Source organism: Pararge aegeria, chromosome 4 (genome assembly GCF_905163445.1).
Source record: "Pararge aegeria chromosome 4, ilParAegt1.1, whole genome shotgun sequence".
Classification (NCBI taxonomy): Eukaryota; Metazoa; Arthropoda; class Insecta; order Lepidoptera; family Nymphalidae; genus Pararge; species Pararge aegeria.
Window position 1 is genome coordinate 15,802,687 of NC_053183.1, and position 22,103 is coordinate 15,824,789.

A 22,103-nucleotide genomic window follows, 5' to 3' on the forward strand; every position below is an offset into this window, starting at 1 on the left:
TTCTGCTACATTAATTATCAGTTTATTGTTACTGGAGAGTTTAAAGCTAGAGGCTAAATCTTTAATTTTCTGGCTAGATATTTAGGAATACTTAAGTCACGAATAGGCAGACAACAATATGGGCATTTGCCCCGCTTATGTAAGTGGGATATGAATTAAAGAAGATTTGTCTAGTGGGTGAAAGTTGATGATTTCGGTCGCGGCTCCGACAAAGACATTCACTGCAAGTTAGCACTTGACTGCTACCTCACCAAGTGATAAGCGATGGTTCATTTTAAAATAGTCGGGGGCTGATCAGATATATGACAGAATCATACCCCACTCACATACAATCGGTTTCAGAAGTTATAAATTCCAAAATTACCCCCGCTGGGATCGAACCAGGGACCTCCTACTTATAAGACCAAAGCGGTATGAGTCCAATATAACTGCAAAAACCCTAACAGGTAAGCTCTTACAAAAAAATCTTGTCTATACCAGTGGCGTGCGTAGGGATTTTAACCAGGGTAGGCATAAAAAAGGAAAATAGCATAAAATTAAAAAAAAATCCTTCTATGCAAGTTGTATAAAATTTTTGGGGTAGCCAGTGCTTTTGTGCATATATGAAGTGCACGCCACTGGTCCATACAATCACTGTGATCTCATTATTATATACCGTTAAAATCCGGACCCTAAGATAAAAAATATTCTATTCATTAATGCCATTTAGCTACAAAGTTTTAATTTGATTGTAAGCAAAAATCTCTCTCTTATCTAATTCTTCGTTATGTACTTACATTCTAATCGTATTACAATCAACACTCGCAACAATTTGTAGCGTAAAATTAAATTATAAAGAGTGTAAAAATGTACATTAGTAAATGTAGGTATTGTGTGGCTCCGTTAATATTTGAATGCCATTTTAAATTAGGGCGCAAACAGTCAGATTAACGTCGAACCGAACCGAGGTCCGAATCCTCGCAGGAGGCACCCTCGGATCGACGTCTCACACCTTCCCCCCGATGTCGTCGAGCCCTGGGGCTCTTCTCATGGCGAGCTCTCGCGCTCGCCTCACTCCCCCGGTGACGCCGTAGCAACCCCTCAGGTGGTTATCGGTAAGTGTCCATCCGAAGAAAGAAATTAGGGCGAAAGAATGAACAGCCCACTCGAATGAAATGCCCCGTTATTCTAGCGGTTAGCCTATCTAACTACGCGTTTCGAACCCCGGACCTTGTGGGACTAACTGTAATAAACATGGACGAAGTCGCGAAACAGCTTATGTATTTATTATAAACCGAGGTAGATTTTACCCTTCCATTGTGGGAGGAGATTCGTTACCTGTAGAGGGCCGGCAATGGATTGATATGATGAAGGTAGATTTTCAATAGAGAGAGAAAACTTTTTATTAACCGACAAAAAAGAGGAGGTTCTCAATGGAATACTATTTATTTGAAGTACTTTCAAACTTTCTTGACATTCATTTTTCTTCAAGAATACTTCAATTTAGTTTATTTCATCCACAGCCAACTTAATCCACCTGTACCCTACTTTGGTACCACTAATGGGACCATCACTATTCAAGGATTATTCCTATCTGTCCCCCTGACTTGTCCCCTCAACACGGCTAGCAGGGGCAGGAGACGATTATCTACCAGGGGAAAGGATACAAATTTATCTTCTCCCACAGCTTTATAGCAATCAGAGCACTGGCGCACAAGTGGAAATAATATCCAAATAATATATGTGTAATAATAAACGGGGGTAAACTTCTTCTATTCTCTGTTTCCGTGCTTTAGCAGGTGGACACGTTAATTATATCCCTGGTCTGGGGATATAATCGGGGGATATAATTTACCGTGAAAGAATCCCCACGCTATGGTGTGGCGTACATAACGATGCTCCCAAAGGATATAATATCTTCCAAAGTGTAATAGCTAAGTAAATATCTTAATATACGTGCAGATATTCGTAGCTCATAGCTTGAACTTGAACAGTTTGTACAACAAACTCTTGCACAAGGTCAGCGGTTATATACCCAGCTTATGTAACGCAGTAAACACCGGCCCGAAAACCTACTTTTGCCAAAAATTTGTCTGGGCGTCATTCAACGCCCGACAGACTTGAATAAATATCGAAATACTGTAGTCTTAAATTTGCCGTGTCTTGAGTGACTAGGGATATAGAAATATTAATATTTTCATCATCATATCAATCCATTACCAGCCCATTACAGGGCAAGGGTCACCTTCCACAATGAGAAGGGGTTAAATCCGCAGTCCACCACGCTGGCCCAGTGCAGATTGGTGCCATTAATATATTACTCCACTTTTATGACGCAATTTACTAGATAATGCTCTGTAAACATGAACATTTTTGGACTTAAAGGCAGCGGCGATAGCCTGATTGCAGTTTCGGCTTAACTTTCGAGTTTGTTGTGGGCTCTTCTTAGACCAGGGCGCGTTTGGAACCCTCGTAGCTTTAGGTTTAAGTTGGTGAACGATATTATCACCATCCCCTTACAATTATGTAAACATATATGTATGAACGCTTCATAAGTGCCTGTGATAGGCCTACATGAATAAAGAAATTTTGAATTTGAATTTGAATCTCAGCACGCACCTCTAAGTTTTCTAAGTTATGTGGGTTTCTAAGCAATTAAAAATATCACTCGCTTCGACGGTGAAGGAAAACATCGTGAGGAAACCTGCATGTCTAAAATTATTCCATAATGTTTTCAAAGGTGATAGTGGTGTCTACCAATACGCACTGGGATAATGTGGCTACGTCCTGAATCCTTCTTATTGTGGGAGGAGATTCGTGCTCTGTAGTGAGAAAAGGAGGAATTTACGATGTAAGATTATTTTTCACCCAGGAAAAGAACATGTAACAGTATTTTCACTTTTTTAACTTTAGTTTTTACATTACAAGTTAGACCTTGACTGCAATCTTCCATCGTGGTAAGTGATGATGCAGTCTAAGTTGGTAGCTGGCTTACCAGTTAGGGGTATTGAGAAATGTTATCCTTATAACTTTGACGGCCGATTGGCGCAGTTTGCAGCGACCCTGCTTTCTGAGCCCAAGTCCGTGGGTTCGATTCCCACTACTGGAAAATGTTCGTGTGATGAGCATGAATGTTTTTCAGTGTCTGGGTGTTTATAAGTAAAATATGTATATCTTCTATATATATAAAAAAGAAAGTGTGTGGGTATGTTCCGAATAGGCTCCGAAACGGCCGGACCGATTTCAATGAAACTTTCAGGGAATCTCCGGATTGACCTGGCGGAGTAATCCTGTAAAGGTAGGTGACGATCGGAGCACTCCTATTTTTGAACTGTCAAACTGTCAAACTGTCAAATACAGCTTTTATTTACTATGATGATATTCTATTGTTGGGTGTACATGGGTAATGATCTTCACCCGCTCGAGAAGAGAATAGAAGAGAATGAATACGGAGAAAAATAATCGATTTAATATATTATGAGACTTAAATTAAAAATTTAATGATGTAAGTTTATTGTTTAAATAAAATAAAGCAAAATCTAGCACGGCGAAGCGGGCTGGGTACGCTAGTAATTCATAAAAATATTCATCAGGCATCTTAGTACCCATAACACAAGCTACGCATACTTTGGGGCTAGATGGCGATGTGTGTTTTGTCGTAGTATATTTATTATTATATTTAAAAAAAATACTATAAAATACTATAACTATTTTTTTTTTCATTTAACTACAAGTTAGTCCTTGACTGGAATCTCACCTGATGGAAAGTGATGATGCAGTTTAAAATGGTAGCGGGCTAACCTGTTAGGGAGTATGGTAGTGATACCCCTAATCGGTTTCTACGCGACATCGCACCGGAAAACTGAATCGCTTAGCGGCACGACTTGGTCTGTGGTAACGAGCCACGGCCAAATTCAAATTCAAATTTGTTTCATCCATGTAGACCTTATCACAGGCGCTTATGAAGCGCTCATACATTTAACATGTTAACACTAATGTTAGTGATGGTGATAACTGCATTCGTTAACTAAAAACTAAAGCTAGGAGGGTTCCAAACGCGCCCTGTTCTAAGAAGAGCCCACAACAAACATAGCCAACTTTTTTTTGTTATCACCGTCTCACTGTCGAGTTAACGTGAAGCCCAAAGCCCACCAGAGACCACAATATATTATGAATGCAAAAGTCTGTTAGTCGTTTCTTTAAGTCCTAATTAATCCACTAATTAAATTGATTTTTAGCATAGAGTTACTTTTTAACCTTTGAAAACTAATGGTTCCCACGGGATTTGTTAAAAAAAACCGTAATAAATGCGAACGAAGAGAGCGGCCAACAGCTAGTATTGTTGTATCTTGTTATATTATCTATCATTTATTATTATTTCTTTTTTTTTTTTAAATTATTAACAATGCTTAAGAATAAATTAAAAAACACTATTAAAAATTTATAAAAAAAAAAAAAAAAACTTCCACCCTCCGCTTGCGGGGCTTTTGAATGCCCAAGCAACCGGTGGTCAGGGCTCCAGAGTGAGAAACCTCCTCACAATACGCGCCGTCAAGGACTACTGCCTTCTGTATCCGACCCTTGATCCAACAACCAAGCGAAAGCTTCTTGAGATGGTCGAAGCTTTTCGCGAGAAGACCATTGACTGAAACGACTATCGGAACAACAACGGTCGACTCAACATTCCACATGGCGGTAATCTCGTTGTATCTTTATCATTAAATAAACTCATATTGTGTTTATATGACGCGGTGATAGCGTATTGGGCAGCTCGGCTTCACTTTCGAGGGGCCGAGTTCCGATCCCAGCACGCACCTCAAACCTCTCTATGAGGCGCCACTGACGCGCGCACTCCGTACCCTCAATGTGATAGCCGAGAAGACGGATTTATGCATGCATGCACTCTGAGTGAACTCACAAATATAGCGATTTGGATTTTATCATATACACTATAGTTATATATATTATTATAATTTACATAACATGCGGCATTGTCGTATTAGGATAACTTTTTCCAGTAATGACAAAAAATGTAAGATGGGAATTATCTCTTATCACAAAAACTAAGTAAATAAAACATTTAATTCGTAACTTATAGTGTAGTTTCAGAATAAAATACATCATTGTTTATCTATGCCATAAAGTATAGGCTACTTTTTACCACGGGAAACCATGAACCGATTTTAACCATTGAGCTATATTCATAGAGACGTCACAACTCATGGGTTCCGCGCGGATAAAGCATTGTTTTTTAACAAAAACATTGGAATTGATTCAATATGTTGTGGTGTATTATGAAAATTAAGCTTAATTTGCTATACTCCGCGAAAAAAAGGAAAGTCTGTAAGGTGTAATTTATAATTTCTTCAATCCTTATACTCCACACCAAACAGATCTTCGGCAATGTACCCTCTACGCACGTTTCGCTCCCAAACCGGAGCATCCTCAGGAGATGTTGACTTTACAATGAATAATTGTTAAGTTACTTAACAATTACTCAAAGTGCGTACGGATTGTAGAAATTATTAAATACCATACAGATTCTACTGCTTTTCGCGGAGTATAGCAAATTAAGCTTAACTTTCATAATATATCATGGATTTCCACAAAGTAACGCCTGCTTCTCTCTAATATGTTGTGGCGTGTTAAACATTGTAGTAAAGTAGAAAGAAGGCTTCGTTAGGGATATTTTAAGCTGCAATGTTCTTGAGTTGGGGTTGTGCTTAATGTAGCGTGTAGCAGAAAAACATGCATAGACGAAGTTGCGAGTAGCTGTTAGGTATTGTAAAGAAATCATAAACTTCCAACGATAAGATAAAAATCACTCTGCTGTAACACACGTAATTATTCAACGTAATAGTTAATACAGTTAGTATAACTAGTGGCATCTACAGGATGTTCTGCTGCAGTAGGCAGATGGAAATGAAAAACCTTCTTTACTTCTAGTCTTAAGGAACTTTAGGATATTCAGTGCCTTGTAAGAAATATGCGCTACTACAGTCATTATACTGCTACTGTCAAATGTCTCAAAAGTAATGAATTTATTATCCGCGTATATTTTACCGTAAATCTTGTCTTTGCTTACATGTTTTGCGAATAACGTTTCTTCATCTACCTATTACTTACTTACTTGACCCGATGGCGATTCAATACATTAAATTTACAATTTTATTTCGGAACTCACATTAAATCAATTATTTTTTTTTTTAATTGGCTGGCTGCAACAACACCTAATATATATCATATGCCTAAGATAGAGCACGCTTGCCTATAAGATGGCTGTTTTATGTTCTTTGTCGAACACTCGGCGCCACTTAGTGTAACTAAAACACCGTGGGCGAGAGCAAACTTTTATATCCTCTTGACACGAAACCATGGGCCGTCGCCATCTAAGAATTTTATATTATCACTAGGTAGGAAACTATATGTATAAGCCTAGCGAGTTAGTTATGTCGGAGAGATCGGGGTGTAGTGTAAAAATCGGGAATTTTCAATTTAATTCTAAATATATACTCGATTAGAGCTTAGCTGCAATCACATCTTATGATGCAGACTAAGATAGAGCACGTATATATATTAGTTTATAAGATGCTTATGGACTCGTTAAATTTATTACTCGTTATGATGTAGTATAAGATGGTAGTGGCTAACACTCATCCAGTCCATTACAATGTCATATAGATTACATAATAATTTTATTTTCAAAAGAGAATGCCAATCTAAATATATATGTATATATAAATATGTATATAAATATATATAAATGTATATTGAGAGACCACCAGATTGATTTTCTTTCATCAGTTCCGGGATTTTGTTGTAAATTTTTGTGCACATTGGGCTTGGGCCGGTGCTGTGGATTTTAAATTTAGATGGCGGTAGGACCAAGTTGGGTATGGCAGTTATATAAGATATCCAATACTCATAATCGTCGAACACCCTGTGTAAAACACTGAGTGTAACTACAACTCCGTGGCCGAGAGGAAAACTAATTATTTCCTCTTGACACGAAACTATGGGCCGTTTCATCAACCGAGAATTTGATGTCATCCTTAGGTAACTAAATATATACCGATCTGGCGGCCATGGTTATTGTTGATATAAAATATATAGAAAAGAAAGATTAAATAAAATAAAAAAAAGATATGGAGAATTGCCGAATTGCAAGAAATTTTGGGCACATTTTTGACACTCTCAAGGTTTCAAGTTTCTGGATTATTCCTGTAGATCCTGGTTCATGAAGTCTATCCAAGTGATAAGAACTTATCTTATTTTTTTATTCCACTACAAGTTTACCCTTGACTGCAATCTTCCCTGGTGGTAAGTGATGATGCAGTCTAAGATGGTAGCGGGCTAACCTGTTAGGGAGTATGGTAGCCATAGCCCTAATCGGCTTCTACGCGACATCGTACCGAAACGCTAAATCGCTGAGCGGCACGTCGTTGATGATGTAAATGATGTAATTATTGATGTGAAACATCTATAGGCGGAGGGTTTACTTGATATTTTACGTGGCATCACAGGCCGTGGCGACGCATCGCCACGCTATATGATTGATTTTTGTATTTCGTATGTAACAATAACAATGAATATTAATTTTGTAATAAAACAGAAAATATTAACTAACTTACAAAAAGGAGTTTTTTTATTTGTGGAACAAATTTGTAACGCTTTATCTTTTCACTAGCTGTTGCCCGCGACTTCGTCTGCGTTTGATTTTGTTTTGTGATGTGGCATTCAATTTAGTTGTAGTTCTAAAAAAAAATTAAAGTATTCAGTATCGCTAAGCCTTAAATGAGGGGATTGCTGCTGTCCGCTGAGGAGTTCTGTCATCTATCTCCAACCACATTCCTCAGATCTACACAAAGTTTGGGTAAAATTAAACACATATTATAACCTCTATAGTACAAAAATAATTATTTAAATCGGTTATAATTTGTCGGAGTTATGGTGTAAAATCGTCAAAGACTTTCATCCCCTCTCCCAAAAGAACCGAGCTTAATGTCGGGATAAAAAGTATTCTATATTACTTCTTACACTTCCAAGAATATGTGTACAAAGTTTCATGAGGATCGGTTAAGCAGTTGTTGCGTGAAAGCGTAACAAACAAACTTACATAGACATTTATAATATTAGTAGGGATAGAGATAGGGATTACGCAATATCTGCAATAACTTACAGAAAACAATTTCGATGTTTCACATCTGCCAGGAGTCCCATGACGGCTTACAAGTTTTTGATTTAAGGACTTCAATGATTTAATATAGTATAGTATATAGTATTATATATAGTACTATTCTGTGTCAAAATTAATTCGTTTTTTGTGTTATACAAAATTCATAAAATTTCGTATTACATAAAATTAACGGACTAAAATAAACAAAACAGATTTTGTTTAACCTTTATCCTATTCGCAATGCTAATAAAGTTATTATACACCAAGGTTTCGTTAGTAAAAATGTGTCACAACTAATAAATGGCATCTCATCTATCAAAAATCACCTTAACCTACAAGTCGTAGGCGAATTATAGATTTTTATCAGAATAGGGTATCCGGCGAGCTTTTAAATCGTGAGGTTACTACAGACAACAATTTCGCAAGGTGCAAGAGTGTCAAGGCCCCAATCCGACTGGCTGCGGTCAGACTGGAAGTGAGTTTGGAAACTTTGAGAGAAATTATCTTTGCAATTATTATTTTACTCTGAGGTTATGACTAATCCTTGTTGCTTCGATGGTTGTTCGCTAAGTGAGACAAATTGGACGGTGATTTTGCTTGGGTAATATGGCAATGACTGCCTTATTGCTCTACTGGTTAGCATCTGTTGTGTTTAACTATCACGAGATCCGGGGTTTGATTCTCGGTCTGGCCAAGAATGCACGACGATTAAGCGGAATTAAATAAATAAATAAATATACTAAGACAATACACACATCGTCAAATAGCCTTTAATAGCGTAGCTTGTGTTATGGGTACTAACATGACTAATGAATAATTTTAAGAATTATAAACATAAATACTTATAAAATACATACAAACATCCAGACACTGAATAACATTAATGTGTGAAACATTCATGTCAACGTGGGCTTTGACTGCAATCTCACGTGGTAGCCTTTGACTGCAATCTCACGTGGTTGTAAGTGATGATGCAGTCTTAGATGGTAACGGGCTAACCTGTTATGGGAGTATGGTAAACATAACCCTAACAGGTTAGGGTTAGCCTAAGTTGACAGATAACCCAGACAAAAAACAATGCTTTACAAACAAAACCAAACGCGGATGAAGTTACGGGCAACAGCTAGTTAATTATAATAAATGGTCTGTGTGACGGCTTCATCACATCAACCCATTACCGGTCCACTACAGAGCACGGGACTCCTCCCATAATGAGCTCCGACATGGTAATAAAAAATACGCAGTGGTATCAAAATTATCCTGTATAGCTTTACCGCAATTCTAGTAAAAACAAAGGACATCTTAATTCAGCAATAATTAAAATGATAAAATTAAACAATATTAAAAAAATGTGCATACTTTTCCTCAACATTACCCTGACTCATTATTAAGGTAAAACAAGTAAAATATATCCGGTCTACGGGTCAATGTCGTCTATATTTTATAGTTACATGGACAATTGAATGTCTCAATAGCTCATCCCTTATTGACGAACGAATTCAAGGCACACACCGCACCGCACATTAAAATTTATGCTGCCCATACAAAGAACCACAAGGTTGGGAACTGGTCATCTCTTACCCAATGAATCTATACAATAAATGAATGGTGAATTTGCCGCGAGCGACTACGCCTTAATATGTAAAATAAATAAGAAGCATTATATTTATGAGTTATCATTTAGGTATACATATTTTTTCGATTAGTTTTGGGTACTATTTCTTTGAAAAGATTATTTCCATGGTTCGGTAAACTAATTTTTACTACTCATTACAGTAATGACTAGGAAGTCATAGAACTGTATAATTAAAAGAGCGAAGAATAAGTTAATATATTTGTAGCTGTTTAAAGTTAAGTTAGTTCATTTATCTACTATTTATCTGCTTAAATAGGTACTTATTATTATTCGTAAGTTCAATGTCAGATAAGCTAAGACGAAATGTTTAAATCATCCAAAGAAATCACAAGATTTTGTGTATTACGCGATATACATAAAATTCATTTATTTCAAGGTCTAATTTATAAGCACTTTTGTCAGTCTGTTTGTAGTGATTCTACAACCGGTTCGGAAGTCATATTCCACTAAAAAGAGCGTGAAACTCAGCAGATTGCCAACATCATTTTATGGTTTAACAATCTTTAGAATTTTTCTGTTTTGTGAGAGATGAGAGCGGAGTGGCCTGCTTCCAGGCAGCCTTGTCGTCAAGGAATTCATCAATCATTTAGTAACCACGATTTGTTTAATGTGTTTAAATATATTGTTTAAACTTAGGTAAACGAAGGGCTGGCATTGCTTACTATATAACAAAGTATTATGTAGCTAATGCCCGCGTTCTTCGTTTGCGTTTATTACGTTTTTTTTTTACAAATCCCGTGGGAAGAGCTTGTTTTCCTGTGATAAAACGTAGTTTACATTACTCCCCGTCCATTTAACTAACTCTATGCTAAAAAAAGAAGTTGATTAGGGCATATAGGAAGGATAAACAAGTAACCAGACATATCAACTTTCGCATTTTAATATTCGTTAAGGTTGAGCTGCACACTTTGCAAACTTAACAGCTTTCAAATAGATGTCTATTTATTTTTATAACTATAAAAATAGAATCACATATAAATTTAAATAAATATAAGTTCGTCAACTAATGGCCTATTGTCGTGCGAATTTGGATTCAGTAATCCTTATGTTTAATGTATCGATTGTTTTGATCAATGAGCAATTTGTTTTGATCGGAAACATTATTTTTTCGAGTAGTATTTCCTGGAAATATGACGCCCTTCACAATAGTTCATACAAGGAAAAGAAACGGACTAAAGGAATCGTATCTAAATTTGAGTAAAGCACTATTTAATGTAGCTCATTAATGTTGATGACGTTTAAGGATATGTTGTTATGTTAATTTCATATTTTCTTTGGAAAGGAATGAATGCTGATGACACCTAAGGTTATGTTGGACGTAATGTTTTATTTTATTAAGGTACTCTTACATTTTCTTTGGAATCTTGCTATGGTCTCACGATGTCCAACTGAGTAACTTACTCAAAATGAGCAAAAGAAGCAAAAGAATATTTCCCGGATTCATTTTCTTCTCGAAAGGATGATTGTTAAGTATGGTTTCGATTAAGAAATTAATCGAGAGTTTTGCATTGTATTATTGCAAATTAAAGTAGAGTAGATTGTAATATTTATTTTTAAAAAAATATTTATAATTAAATATTACTATTAATTATAATAATTATTGACTGTTATACTGACTGACTGTATAGATTAAAACCCTTTAACCAACATTTTTTTTTTCAATCTGAATCATTATGTTCTGGTTTAAAGGTCATTAGTACCTACTTGTAAGGTTATCAATGCTGCGATAAGTGGTGATACTATGAAGGATTTCCTTGAATATAAGCAAACGAAACTTATTCAATTGGAGGGCAAGCGCCCTTAATAAAGTTAAGAAGTCCAGTATGTACCTACCAAAGACCTCTTATATACTTCGCAGGGTAGGCACTGACAGTGATCGAATCCGATTGCGCTAAGCGTCTACGTTAGATCCAAAAATGTAAAATAGCATCATTACGTCAGGCTGCATGATTCTTATCATTATTTTTGTGACATTAATAATGGACCTAAGTGCCTATTCTACGCATAATCCGCATCAAGCGAAATTCCACCATCTTATTAGAGTAGACTTCAGTAAGAGTATAAGCATCGGGGACTTAAAGTTAAAAAAAAATAGGTATATCCTTACACTAGGGGCTTAATTTAAGCAAAGTACTTGCAACAGTGTTGTTGCTGTTACTTGCGATTTTAGGAGTGTAGCAATTTTTTACCCCGACGCTGGGCCGATGGCGTGTTATATGCTTTTCGTGTATGTGTGTGTGTCAAGGTACGCGTGTGTGTGTGTTGTGTGTTTGTGTGTGTGTATATGTGCTTGTGTCTGTGGCATTGGACTGTTATAGGCTATTGATGATATAATCTTATTCAATAGGCCATAATATTATTCAATTATTCAATATTTATTTGCTGAGAGTTAAACATCTCATTATTAATTTTTCCTGGATACAAGGCTGAGCAAGCAGATTGCATTAGGCCTACATAATAATATTATAAGCTCTAAGATGGGTCATACAAGGATGTTGACGCTTCGTGCTTTGAATTTTAATTAATTTAATGTCTTTGTATTTTCTGCTACGACAATAAACGGTGACTACTGGATGAAGGATATGAACAGATATTATGTGTGCGAAGAAAAAAATAATAACTTACGGTTACTAACAATGCTTTTTATAATTTTAGTTTACTAATATACTATTTTTGTAGTTCTGAGCAAAATACTTAGATTTTTTTATTTATTAACTAATCAAACACTTCCTGTTTTTGTTTTTAATATTATTTATGTTTAGGCAGAGAGAATTAAGTAATGAAAAAACTGGTGTTTGAACCAGTTTTTCTATCGAATAATCACTTGGACTTCCTTTTTTGTTTGAAACAACCTACGTCGCAAATATGGCTAACTTCATAACAAACTGTATTAACATGTCAACTTAAAGTACTAATTAGGTAGATTTTAAAATTAAAATTAAAATTATTTTAATTTTAATATCTACCTACCAATTAACAAACACGCAGCCTTCCTGGTTGACAAACATCACTGGTATTGCTACTATTGGTACTATATTTTGTGGACAGTTTTTTTTATTATATCTTCTAGTTTGAATTATCCTTGCATATCTCTCTGAGGAATGAACAGTGTTTTTGTTTTCTGCCTACTCAGTTCATTTATCTACTATTTATCTGCTTAAATAGGTACTTATTATTCTTCGTAAGTTCAATGTCAGATAAGCTAAGACGAAATGTTTAAATCATCCAAAGAAATCACAAGATTTTGTGTATTACGCGATATACATAAAATTCATTTATTTCAAGGCCTAATTTATAAGCACTTTTGAAACGTTAAGTCAGTCTGTTTGTAGTGATTCTACAACCGGTTCGGAAGCCATATTCACTTGGCATATTCCATACCCCCATTCAGCTATTTTTGCGAGTGTGCATTTCAGTGCATTGTGTCCAAAAATATTGAAATAGACACAATCTCACTTTACTCCCGCGTTATGTTGTTAGCTCACGGACTTTTCCGACTTAAACGTATAGAGCATAAAAGGTAAAATAATTACTGTCAAAAATAATACTTTTAGTCCTACGATCACAAACGTTCTATAAACCATGAATATCTTATAAAATAACAGACTATTGGTTTAGTAACGTGAATAATCAGTTTATAAAATATCATAATACATAAAATCATAATCAAACCCTGCCAATCATATATTTGACTATTCAGTTCATGGTGCGAGCGCAAATACATTGATTGGTACCCATTTCGAATGTCAATTGTTAGAAAGGGGGACTTATATGTTTTTTTTTTGTTTGCTGCACTTTAAGTCAATTAAAATTTAAAATAACTTAAACAAATTAAGTTTAAAATGAGGAAAAGTAAAAATATAAGCAGTTTGGTATGAAATGTACGAATTTAGCGACGCCGCGTCTCAATTCGTTGTTCTAACATAACATTCATGTTGTATCAGAAGTGGCGATACCATAGTAACGAGTGAGAATTATTATAGAAACAAAGTACATACGGATTTGCATTTTTTCGTTACTTTTACACTCTAATTTTAGTCACTTATGGTAACCCTAACAGACCGCGTGATTGACCGGTTCCATTACAATACGCAAGACTTCGCAAACATGGGGTCCGTACAAACATTATGTCTGCCGTATTTCGTCAACGGCTCGAAAGTGACCTTGGCACAAATAGCCCTGGGTATGGAATTCTTCTAAGACTCGACCACAGACAATGGCAAAATGATCCTCATTAGCTTGTCAGCATGTCTAATGGTGATTTTCTGTTGACCTTGAATATTATAATATTCCCCGATTATCGTCACGATTTGTATACTATGTGGAAGTGTCTCTCAGGGTGTCTGACAATTTACATGACTGAAAATAACAAACTCTTGATTTCATTTGGCTGCGCTGGGAATTTACTGAAAAAAACCGGTAACTCAGATAAAGTAGATAATTCATGCTAGCTCTAGCTCATCATCATCATCCTCAGCCTGTTCACCCACTGCTAGACACAGGCCTTCTTTTTCACAGGAGAGGTGGTTTTAGAGCATTGTACACCCACTACGTTTCTCAAACATCGGCCAAAAATGTCTGCTCCTATTTGGAGATTTAATCTTTATTATGAAAATTAAGCTTAATTTTCTATTCTCCGCGAAAAGCAGGAGAATCTGTATGGTGTTATTTATAATTTCATCAATTTTTATAGTCAACACCAAACAGATCTTCGGCACTGTATCCTCTACGCACGTTTCGCTTCGAAATCGGAGCATCCTTAGGAGCAGTGGCGTGCACTTCATACTTGCACAAAAGCACTGCCTACCCCAAAATTTAAATATAACTCGTCTAGGAGGAAGATTTTTGCCATTCTTCTTGCTGTGTGCAAGTAAATAAACCCTGGTAAATAACTCAGTGCACGCCACTGCTTAGGAGATGTTGACTTTACAATGAATAATTTTTAATTGAAAAATGATAATTATTACTGAAAATCAGCAAAGTAACGCCTGCTTCTATCCAATACTTAACCTCTATTACTAGGTTGCAGCACCCTGTTATATGCAATGAAAACATAAGTTAATACATGCTATAATATTTTATCTATAACAAAACAGAATTTAATTTAAAATATGGTACTGTGTAATAATGGCAGATCCGAACACAATGACATTAACTCTCCGCTTCCGGCAGGTGTCGTACGAGGCGACAAAGGGAATATAACGGAGTAATGGCAGATCGGAACAGACATTAACTCTCCGCTTCCGGCAGGTGTCGTACGAGGCGACAAAGAGAATATAACGGGGTAATGGCAGATCAGAATAGACATTAACTCTCCGCTTCCGGCAGGTGTCGTACGAGGCGACAAAAAGAATATAACGGAGAACGGGCTGCAGCGTCCTCTGTACTACAACTACTACCATCTACTGTTATCACAAAGCCCAGCTATCTACTGTAATTCTGGGCAAACCCTCCCGCTGCGACGGACTTGTCCAGCAGTGGTCTGTTATAGACTGTTGATGATGATGATGACCAGAAACTATCATTTTTTAATAAATATATAGGTGCTTTTGCTAAGTCCTAAAACAAGTAAGTGCATGACCTTACTTGTTTATATAACTACAAGGATAATTGCGTGGCTGTAAATATCGATGATAAAAAAAGTGAAACACCCAAGGTCGATGTCGCAGACAATCTAATAAGCCAACTTTTCAAGTGATAATAATTACTTAGGTATATACCTACATATACAGATAATTTGGTAACACTATAATTTCGACAATAGACATTTAATTGGAGATAGAATTCGGAGAGCTGTCTCGTACATCAGCGTGTCTAGGGACCACGAGGTATTAGGTTTGTTACCAAGGTCTTGCCAATAAATAGTATTGAGTTTTTCTGACATTACATTTTCAGTTAGTACTAGCCTGTAGCTCGCGACGAGATAATCGTAGAGATATTTATTTCTGGTGCGCATGCTAACCCTACTGGAGTTAGGGAACTGACGGTGTCTACTCCTGTGCCTCGGATAGCACGTTAAGCCGTCGGTCCCGGATTATTATTAGTAGCGTGTTATAATTATCGGGAGTAAATGTTCTGATTACTTTCCTCCTTATTTATAAATAACAAGTTGAAATGTGCATGCAGAGTACACAGCTGGGCGGTATACGCGGCCACGACACGAGCAGGCTGTTAGTCGTCGCCATGGCGACGCGGAGCGCGATCTCTAGCGCACTGGCGGCCGCCCCCCAGTCGCACGCTGCCGACCGGGCAGCGCATCGTGCTCAGGCAGACAGTGACTTCATCAACCGAGCAATAATCGATACGAGCGACGGAGTATCGAAATGTGCGATTGGAGGTGTATAAGGCCAGTCCCATAGGAAAGAGGAATTTGGAGTTGCCGCTTCAGGCATTAATAAAAAAACATAGCTTTTTTTGTATTTTTATCTATAATTCTGTCAACGTTATGCTCAAACTGACTGATATTAATGTAGTTTATTATAGCTTCACACTTATGTGTGAAGTTAATAGGCTGATGATGATGTAGAAACTTCATTTTTACGGATTTTCTATATCATCATTCTCATCTAATGATGCCCCACATCTAGGCACAAACCTTCTCTCCCATAGGAAAGAGGAATTTGGAGTTGCCGCTTCAATGCCAAGTTAGCGATCTGTTAGTGATAATAACCGGGAGCTACGTCTTAACCTGTTCTCTGAAGCACGGGATAGATGACATCAATTCTCTGTCTGCGGGCTAGAATTGAGAATTTCCTGACAGAAAAATTCGACTCGTTACAATATTTGCATCGATCCGAGATTCGATTCCAAGAAACTACTCGTGATCCGTAGTAATAACATGCTATCCAACAGATCAAGCACCTATTTATAATACTACCACAAGAGAAGCTAGGAAGCTATATCTCTTGGTATAGCGTTCTGTTCGTATTCTGTGGTAGTAATAGCAACGAACGAAAAAAACAAAGTCATTAAACCTTGTTTAACAAAAATAAGGTGTTATGATATATACATACTAGTTTAAGTAACATATTTGAATTTCATAATATTTCACGACAAGATTTCCACAACACATTTTATCATTTTAGTGGCCTATAGCCATTAAACACATCTAAGAAACCTGCTTAAATGCCTGTTATTCACGTGTAAAACAAAAAATAACAAGTTCAGCATATTGTCTGACTGAAATTAACACAAAAGTAATAAATGACCTAATAAATCTAAAACGGCTGAAAAGATCGTCATAAAGCTAGCTATAATAAACTACATTTATATCAGTCCATGAGTTTGAGCATAATTTGGTCAGAATTTTAGAAGAACAAATTCAAATAAAAATGTCCCAAACTAAACTATTACAGCCATAATAGGTAGGAAAATTTGTTTCTTCGTTAAAATATCCTAACCTTTCTGTTAACTCATCTGTATTTTCTTAATGCCTCAAATCACGCATCGACGAGAAGAATTCGTCCAAATTTAAGATTGACAATAAAGACATTTGTGATCGCCGCAGCTTCATAGAAGTCACTAAACAAGAAATAAAGGTAGAATTTATTTCCATATAAATGATTAGTTGGAATAAAAACTTAACTCCCATATTGGAACAGCGTGGAATATGTTACAAAAAGTTTGAGATGACAGTGTCCTATAAGAGAAGAGGTTACCCCGTACTTGCACTAATATTATTTCGACGGAGGATTAAAAATTAAATTTTTATAAAAGTTTTGTGAAGCAAACTAGATTTGAGAGTAGTTTTCGTAAAGACTACTCAGGAAACCACCTGATCTTTTGGAAACCTCCTCTAGACTAGTTTCTACACTTCTAACAAACAGCAACCTTTTTTATTATTAAAAATTATATGGTAATGTTTGCTTGTTTGTCTGTTTGTAAAACTGTTGTGTGTAAACAGACACTTTATCTATACTCTGCGCCAATAGGCCGCCAAATATACCGCAGAAGCCTCCCACCAGACCACACCCGAAACAATTCTGATATGATAAATTCCTTAACTGCCCCTGCCGCGAACCAGGAATCCCGTAGCTCCTATTTATAAACACGTACCGCTCACATATCAGGAACGATATAGACCATTTTGGGTTGATACCCTGAGATATTGAGAGGGATGCTGCGGACAAGGTATTTGGGCTATCCATCCATATTCCATTACAATATCAGTCAATGACTAGTCCGCTATATTATTGGTCTTCCCTAAAAGTCACCTCATACAATCATAATTGGGAACCTTTATTACTTCGTTTTTGGTGGGAGGCTTTTGCCGTGGCTAGTTACTACCGCGATTTAGTGTTCCGGTGTGATGTCGCGTAGAAACCGACTATGGGTTGGTACGACCATACTCCCTAACAGGTTAGCCCGCTACCCGTCTTACTGCATCGTCACTTACCACCAGGTGAGAGTGCAGTCAAGGGCTTACTTATAGAGGAACGAAAAAAAAAACATTTCCACATTAGTCCTCTTTTCAACATTACGACTTTAAAAACGGAAGAGATGATCGTATTTATTTATTTGTTCTCCCGTATCTTTTTTTTTTTAAATGGTTTGTACTCCATTGTAACTGGATATTCTGTCTGGATTTAATCAGATGGTTCCATGGAAATAGAGAGAAATTCTCAAATATATTAAGTGAGCATTTTAAAGTTTCCTAAATTAAATTAAACCTTTAAATGATTCAAGTTTTTACGTTCACAGTCAGTCAGAAGTCAGTTGCATTCTTCTTTTTACTTTTTTATATTATAGATCATATATCCTATAGTATGCAAAAACCAAAAAATTCTTCTAGTCATTAAAACCTATCTATTAAAACTTCAGTTTGGAGCATTAACATTTCCGCATAATATGAGTGAGGCGTTGTTTAATAGGAAAGAGGCAAAGGTCATAGATTTTCATCACAATTCACAAAATTGCTAAATATGCTACTTATTACAACACTTTGAACTGAGAGAAGAAATACGAAACCCGAAAAACACTAGTTGCAAAACAAAAATTTAAATACAATCAGTGTTTTGACATTCAGATCTTTATATAATGCATGTCATGATATCTCGATATTAACGCTTGCATTTTGTGATAAAAATCTTAATTAATGGATTTTAAATTTCAAAATTTATATTTAACGAATTTATATAATTTATTTTTAAAGACTGTTTGTATTAGAAATCGCGTCATCCTGGCTATCACGATCAATTGTGTTTTGTGGGACTCTGAGTGTAGGTCAATTAAAAAAGCATTCTAGAAAATAGTGGTACAGCATCAACTTTTTTGAAAACCAATGAAATATTCAGCTTGTAAAATATTTGTACTTACGAATTGTTGGTGTGTTATCATTCTCTGCAGCCTCCCCATTATGACAGATGATAGTCAAACAGAAGACAAGGAACATTTTGAAAATTATCTGAGCCATTTTCTTTTATTTTAAAAATTTTCGTTCTATATTCGAATTTTGTTTTGTTTTGATTAACAGTTCGGTAACACGTTTTGATACACTTTCAAGTTCGAAGTTTAAATATTTTTTTGATATCCGAATTCGGCCGCGTCCGTTGTTCAGCGGAATCAGCTGGCAATAGGCGCCTGGTCGGTCGATGGGCGGACGGTCACGCGTCTCATTTTGTTTGAAGTGAAAGCATCAAGCGTTGTGTTTTATTCGGGCATGGTTTTCGACATCCCTCAGCCTCAGCTCCCCCCTCGCCATTCAACTATTTACAAACCCCACGTGCGAGGCTCGGCGTGGTTAGTAATTTGAGTTGTTCTTCTTATGGCGTGTTAGGGAAAAATTATGACAATACAATTTCAGCTTGCCAAAAATACCGTCCATAAAGGATGATTTTGTGAATTAGATACTTATCATTCATTAAACATTGAATGGACCTGGAGAGGTATAAATGAAGTTAATATGAAATCAATAAATTAAAAAAAAAAATCTTTTGTATTTTTGTTTGTCACATCGAGAAGAGGTATATATAAGAAATACCGAATGCTCATATGAATCAAAAAACAATATATTTTTAATTCATCTTAATGTTTATTTCTATCATTACTCACAGCGTCAGATTCACACCTTAGACCCAACCACGCTACTCTAGTGGGAGTAGATGGACTTTAACGACTATTATCACAGGTAAGTAATAACTGGGCCAGACAGCTTAACGTGCTCTCCGAGACAAGGGAGTGGCCACAGCCTTTTTCCTAACTCTGGGCTTGTACTGAAATAACTAAGAACCAATTACTCGGGACCGGATCCAGGTTCTCTCCATCCATAGGTGAACATGATAATAAAGAAACATGCTAAAAAGGCTAAAGAGATGACTATTTTAATAATCATATGATCATCGTCACATGAACACACTACCGGCCCACTACAGGGCACCCGTGTCCTCCCTCAATTAAAGGGACCGTGCTCCACCACGCTGGAAGAGTGGAGATTGGTGGACATCCGGATCCGATAACTCTCAGGCATACAGGTTTCCTCACAATATTGTCCTTCACAGTTAAATCAAGTAATTTTAACTACTTAAAACGCCTATAATTTAAAAAGTTAGAGGTGTAGAGAGGCGAAAGTAAAGTCCAAGCCCTATCCTCTGGGCTATTACCTCTTCTAATAATTAAAAATAATAATGATGATAGTAAATATACCTAGTTTATGCGTTAAAATTTGTAAAACAATCGTTTTAGACATTTAGATTTAGATAATTACGGAGAAGGAAATAAGATTGGTATTTTCACGCAGTCTAGTGCATATTTTTTAAATTGGTATGAGGAAATATTTTTGAAATGAAAAACGAATTGATTGTCCAACCAAGTTAAAAAAAGCTTATTGATATATTAAACGGGTTTGGACGCTCTTTTAAAGGGCAATAAATCTAACAATATAATAGGTCACCAATCACCTTGCCCCTTAAACAAAACTTAATTAAACAAGTTTTTTTTAAATATAAAATACATTGTGTTTTAAAACAATAGAATAATTAACAAAACCTTCATGTCTAACTATTACTTTAAAAAGAATTGAATTAAATATTCCCTAAATATAAACTAGCTTTTATATAAAAAAAAATAAAACTAAAATAATAATATCTTTATTTTATCAAAAAAAAAACTTATACATTTCATGAGTGTGAAGCCCTGTCTCCTGCGGTAGTTTAAACAGGAGACAGTGTATTTCCTATATCTAATATTTATGGTCTTATTACCAAACGTTTGACAATTTAACAGGCAAAATGATATAAAGGAAAAAAAAAAAAAAAAAGAAAAAAAAAAATGATATAAATTATTGAGGCGGGTGCTTATGTACATTACATTACAAACTAAATATATTATATTTATTAAAAACAAGCTTTTATAAGTTGCTGGTAAAGAAATAAAAATACTTAAACCTGGAACCGGAGACAAAACGGATCAAACTAGGCGAAACTCTATGGACTTACTTTGTTTTATTGCAAAAGGTGCCCTTGGCAACTACCAGCTCAATCAGTAAATCAGCTCCATGTCATTATAATATTGCATTGCATATGCTATACATTTTAATTGGCATTTGTATTCGTAATATCAGTCAAATCGTAAACCGGGAAGTTAAGACCTCGAATGGGAGAGGTAAACCTAAAGCTTAGGTGTTATACCTAAACTTTCTTCATCACCAAATAAAATATAAAAATAAAATAAAATTCCTTGTTTGAAAGTTTGTTGAAAATCAGTAATATTAAACTCTATAGTTACTTACGACAATGGCTTAATTAATTTTTGTTATCTCTCATTTAGAATAAGTTTTTGCGTAACATTCAAAATCTCTGAATATTTTCTCACCATTGACTTGAGTTTTACTTTTATTGTAATAAGTTTGGTATTTATTTCATTATAATGGTTGCAATTTTTGGGACCATGCATTGCTTTATGTTGCGTGAATTAAGTCATTACGTGAAAGATAAACAATACCTAGTTATTCTTAGTAAATTTTAGGGGTTTGTTTGAAAAATGAAATTAAGTGATGATTTCATTTTTCATTTTCAAATTTGGTCATTTGTCCGTCAAAATATATCAGTAAGTTTACTTGTCTTGTTCCTACGGCATCGAAGTAATGAGTTGTTTGCTTTTGTAATTTATCGAGATTGTTCAAAAACTAAGAAATGAAATCGATTCATAAGATATAACCCCATTTTACGACTTCTATTCTAATTACATTGTAATTAAGACAAAAAACATTTTCCATAAGCTTTCATAATTTTAAGCGATAGTATTTGTGCTTAATTCGTCACAATACTGTGTGAGATTAATAATACAAAATTATGTTAAGGATTCCACCTTCACCAT

The 22,103-nt window shown here is 35.7% G+C and overlaps 1 protein-coding gene across 1 annotated transcript in view; it reads right to left on the minus strand.

Moving 5' to 3' along the window:
* Positions 1-19,350, minus strand: part of LOC120637949 — a 31,410-nt gene extending 12,060 nt beyond the window's left edge. Inside the window, exon 1 of the mRNA XM_039910038.1 lies at positions 19,107-19,350. Within this exon, the coding sequence (XP_039765972.1) occupies positions 19,107-19,203 (97 nt within the window). The 5' untranslated portion in view covers positions 19,204-19,350. The remainder of the gene's footprint in view (positions 1-19,106) is intronic.
* Positions 19,351-22,103: the final 2,753 nt, after the last annotated feature.